This window comes from Notothenia coriiceps, unplaced genomic scaffold, assembly GCF_000735185.1.
Source record: "Notothenia coriiceps isolate Sejong01 unplaced genomic scaffold, NC01 NC01_scaffold00021076, whole genome shotgun sequence".
In the NCBI taxonomy this organism is placed as follows: Eukaryota; Metazoa; Chordata; class Actinopteri; order Perciformes; family Nototheniidae; genus Notothenia; species Notothenia coriiceps.
Window position 1 is genome coordinate 41,607 of NW_011353777.1, and position 3,259 is coordinate 44,865.

General features: G+C 36.9%; 1 protein-coding gene across 2 annotated transcripts in view; it reads left to right on the forward strand.

Annotated features, from left to right (window-relative positions):
* Positions 1 to 2,524, forward strand: part of slc25a47a (solute carrier family 25 member 47a) — an 8,759-nt gene extending 6,235 nt beyond the window's left edge. Inside the window, exon 6 of one of the 2 annotated variants that reach the window (XM_010780014.1) lies at positions 873 to 1,121. In XM_010780014.1, coding sequence (XP_010778316.1) covers positions 873 to 1,020 — 148 coding nt within the window. In that variant the 3' untranslated portion in view covers positions 1,021 to 1,121. Of the gene's footprint in view, positions 1 to 872 lie in introns of both variants that reach the window. The other variant, XM_010780013.1, reaches the window with a different exon arrangement.
* Positions 2,525 to 3,259: the final 735 nt, after the last annotated feature.

Here is a 3,259-nt window from a genome sequence, read left to right on the forward strand (position 1 = left end):
TGACTAGGTCCCCCCGTGTGGTTCTGGGATTTTTGCTCACCGTTCTTGTGATCATTTTGACCCCGCGGGGTGAGATCTTACGTGGAGCCCCAGATCGAGGGAGATTATCAGTGGTCTTGTATGTCTTCCATTTTCTAATAATTGCTCCCACAGTTGATTTCTTCACACCAAGCTGCTTACCTATTGCAGATTCAGTCTTCCCAGCCTGGTGCAGGTCTACAATTTTGTTTCTGGTGTCCTTTGACAGCTCTTTGGTCTTGGCCATAGTGGAGTTTGGAGTCTGACTGTTTGAGGTTGTGGACAGGTGTCTTTTATACTGATAACGAGTTCAAACAGGTGCCATTAATACAGTTAACAAGTGGAGGACAGAGGAGGCTCTTAAAGAAGAAGTTACAGGTCTGTGAGAGCAAGAAATCTTGTTTGTTTGTAGGTGACCAAATACTTATTTTACCGAGGAATTTACCAATTAATTCATTAAAAATCCTACAATGTCATTTCCTAGATTCTTTCCCCCCATTCTGTCTCTCATAGTTGAAGTGTACCTAGGATGAAAATTACAGGCCTCTCTCATCTTTTTAAGTGGGAGAACTTGCACAATTGGTGGCTGACTAAATAATTTTTTTGCCCCACTGTACATCCATGTCAGAAAGGGCTGTCTCAAGTTAAAGCGGTTAAATTATTGTTATTATAGCATAAACTGATATTGATTCATTTTAGATTCATATGATACTGTTTGCTTCTTTGATGATATATCTCTTTTGCTAAGTACTTAATACAACCCTACTCCAAAAGGTCCAATTGTATCTTTCAGAAATAAAAAAGCAAGATAATGTATCTTCTTCTAAATGTCAGTATCTTTTCATTTCCTCCAGCTTGGGGTGTTGTGATGCTGGCCGGTGGAATATCAGGAATGGTAGGTTGGACTTTAGGAACGCCCATGGACGTGATCAAAGCCCGGCTGCAGGTGGATGGGGCGCGGGAGACGAAGCGCTACAGGGGCTTCATCCACTGCATCACTGAGACAGCCAGGGTGGAGGGGGCAGGGGTGTTCTTCAAGAGCTTAGGCATCAACTGTCTGCGCGCTTTCCCCGTCAACATGGTGGTGTTCGTCACATACGAGGTTCTCAACGGCTTCCTCCAAACAGGACATGACAGTGTTGAACAACCTCGGTTTGGGTTCGAATAACCTGCCTGCTGGTTCTTCTTGGGTTTATTATGTTTATAATGTTTAATTTGGAGGTTTTACATACATAACTGCATAGACTTTTTTGTGAAGAAAATGTATTTTGCAGTGCAGTATTCTATTGGAACCACAATCCGTCTGTTACATTTATGCTTATATGCTCAGGGGTAATTTATCAATACTACAAGTTGGACCACACACCTCTGACCACTAGATGGCCTCCCTGTCTAACTTGTTTTATCTGTATGTTAATGACAAGAGAACAGTTTGTATAACAGCTTCAGTCTTTAACCAGAAAAGAAGCATTACATGTAACCTCAACTGTTTGTAGACTGCTAATACATAAACTATATTTAACTTTAGAATAATTAATGAGCTGCAGCACGCATCATTTAGAGTATGATACCCGTCCAGTTCCTTGCTGCCTGTACTCCGAGTATTTCATTATTGATCAGTGAATTGGTATTAGTATTACAATTTTAAGGTACTTGGACTGTACTTGAGTATTTCCATTTCCTGCTACTTTCTACCTGTAGCATATAGAATAATACATTTAAACGACAGCCTTTGAAGAATTGTATTTATAATACAAATATCATATAAACACATTTATCCTGTATTTTGGGATAAGATATGGGAAATTCACAAGCTATCCAAAGTTGGTTAATGAACATATGAATGGAGCAATAATTGTAATTTAAAATTTATTTTATTCTGAAAGTGGCTAGTTTCACTTTTTGTACATGATGTATGCTTAGGTCAGTGGAATTTTGTATGCAGGACTGTTACTTTAGGGCAGTGTAGATTATTTATACACTGATATTACTACCTTTACTTTACTAAAACATTTGCATCCAACACTGTTCATGACTCATTTCTAGCAAAATCGCAAAGCTGGACCATCTCAATGCAACTATAATCTTGGAATTTAAAACCTTGATTATCTGGATTAATGAGAGGATTAATTGATCAAAAATAATCCCAATAGGAACCAACAGACCCTGGATTATCATGTAATGTTTATTTATCATTGTTATACACGACAACTGCTGAACTGCTGTTAATTAAAAAAAATGCTCAAAACAAGATGTCTGTTATTGAAAATGGAGCATATCTGTACTTGTTTTATTCCATCTCACTGTCAAATATTTGGTATTTTAACTTAACTTGTGGCATGATAAGGGAATATATCTGTTTTCAGAGTGGGGGAACTGTAAAATCACGGTTCCTCTATCAGGGGGAAACGCGTCAATCATATTTTCTGAGATTTTATTTGTGTGAGTATCATGAAAATGCTATTTGTGCCTTCCACAATAAATGAAGTCCTACTAAATAATGAAATATGGTATTAACCAGTGTTTTATTACTGCTCATTACTAACCCAACACATGCCTTAACTAACCCTAAACCACTAATACCAGGTAAAGCAGGCACTGCAGAAATGTGTCCTGTATGATTTAACCGTTCTGTGGGTTTGTACCACCATCTAGTGTTGCAGTTTGACACCATCTTGGCAATGTCATTCACATTGGTGTCTGCAAACCTCAATTCAATTTCACAGCCTTGGTCCCAGCTGTTTCAAACCTTTTTTTCAGCTTGTTCTTCCTCTTATTATTGTCCATTTAAATAAGGTATGTCTGTATTTATTTATCTGTGTGTTGTCTCTCTTGATCTATTTAATCATATTTTTGTCAAATAGAAATGCATGCAATTTACTTTGATTTGTTTCTATGCAATCTTGATCTAAAATGTACTGTACAATGTCAATTGTTTAATAGCGAGTACCTTCATCTTGTGCAATCTATTATTTTAAAGATGCAAACATTGACGGTATAATTTTTCACTTTTAGACTTTTTGTCTGTGAGTTTGAAGGTATCAGAAGCATCCAATGGCAAATGAGTTTATTGCAACAGCCGAAAAGTATTTGTTAAATGACAAAACTATGGCTAAATTAATAGCAAAGAATAGATACTTTTTTAAATGAAAAGCTAAACTTTTACTGCAGGAATGTGAGAGCATTTTGTCGAAAGAATTTTCAAAAGTTGTCTTTAATAATTTCACAACAGTTGAATCGA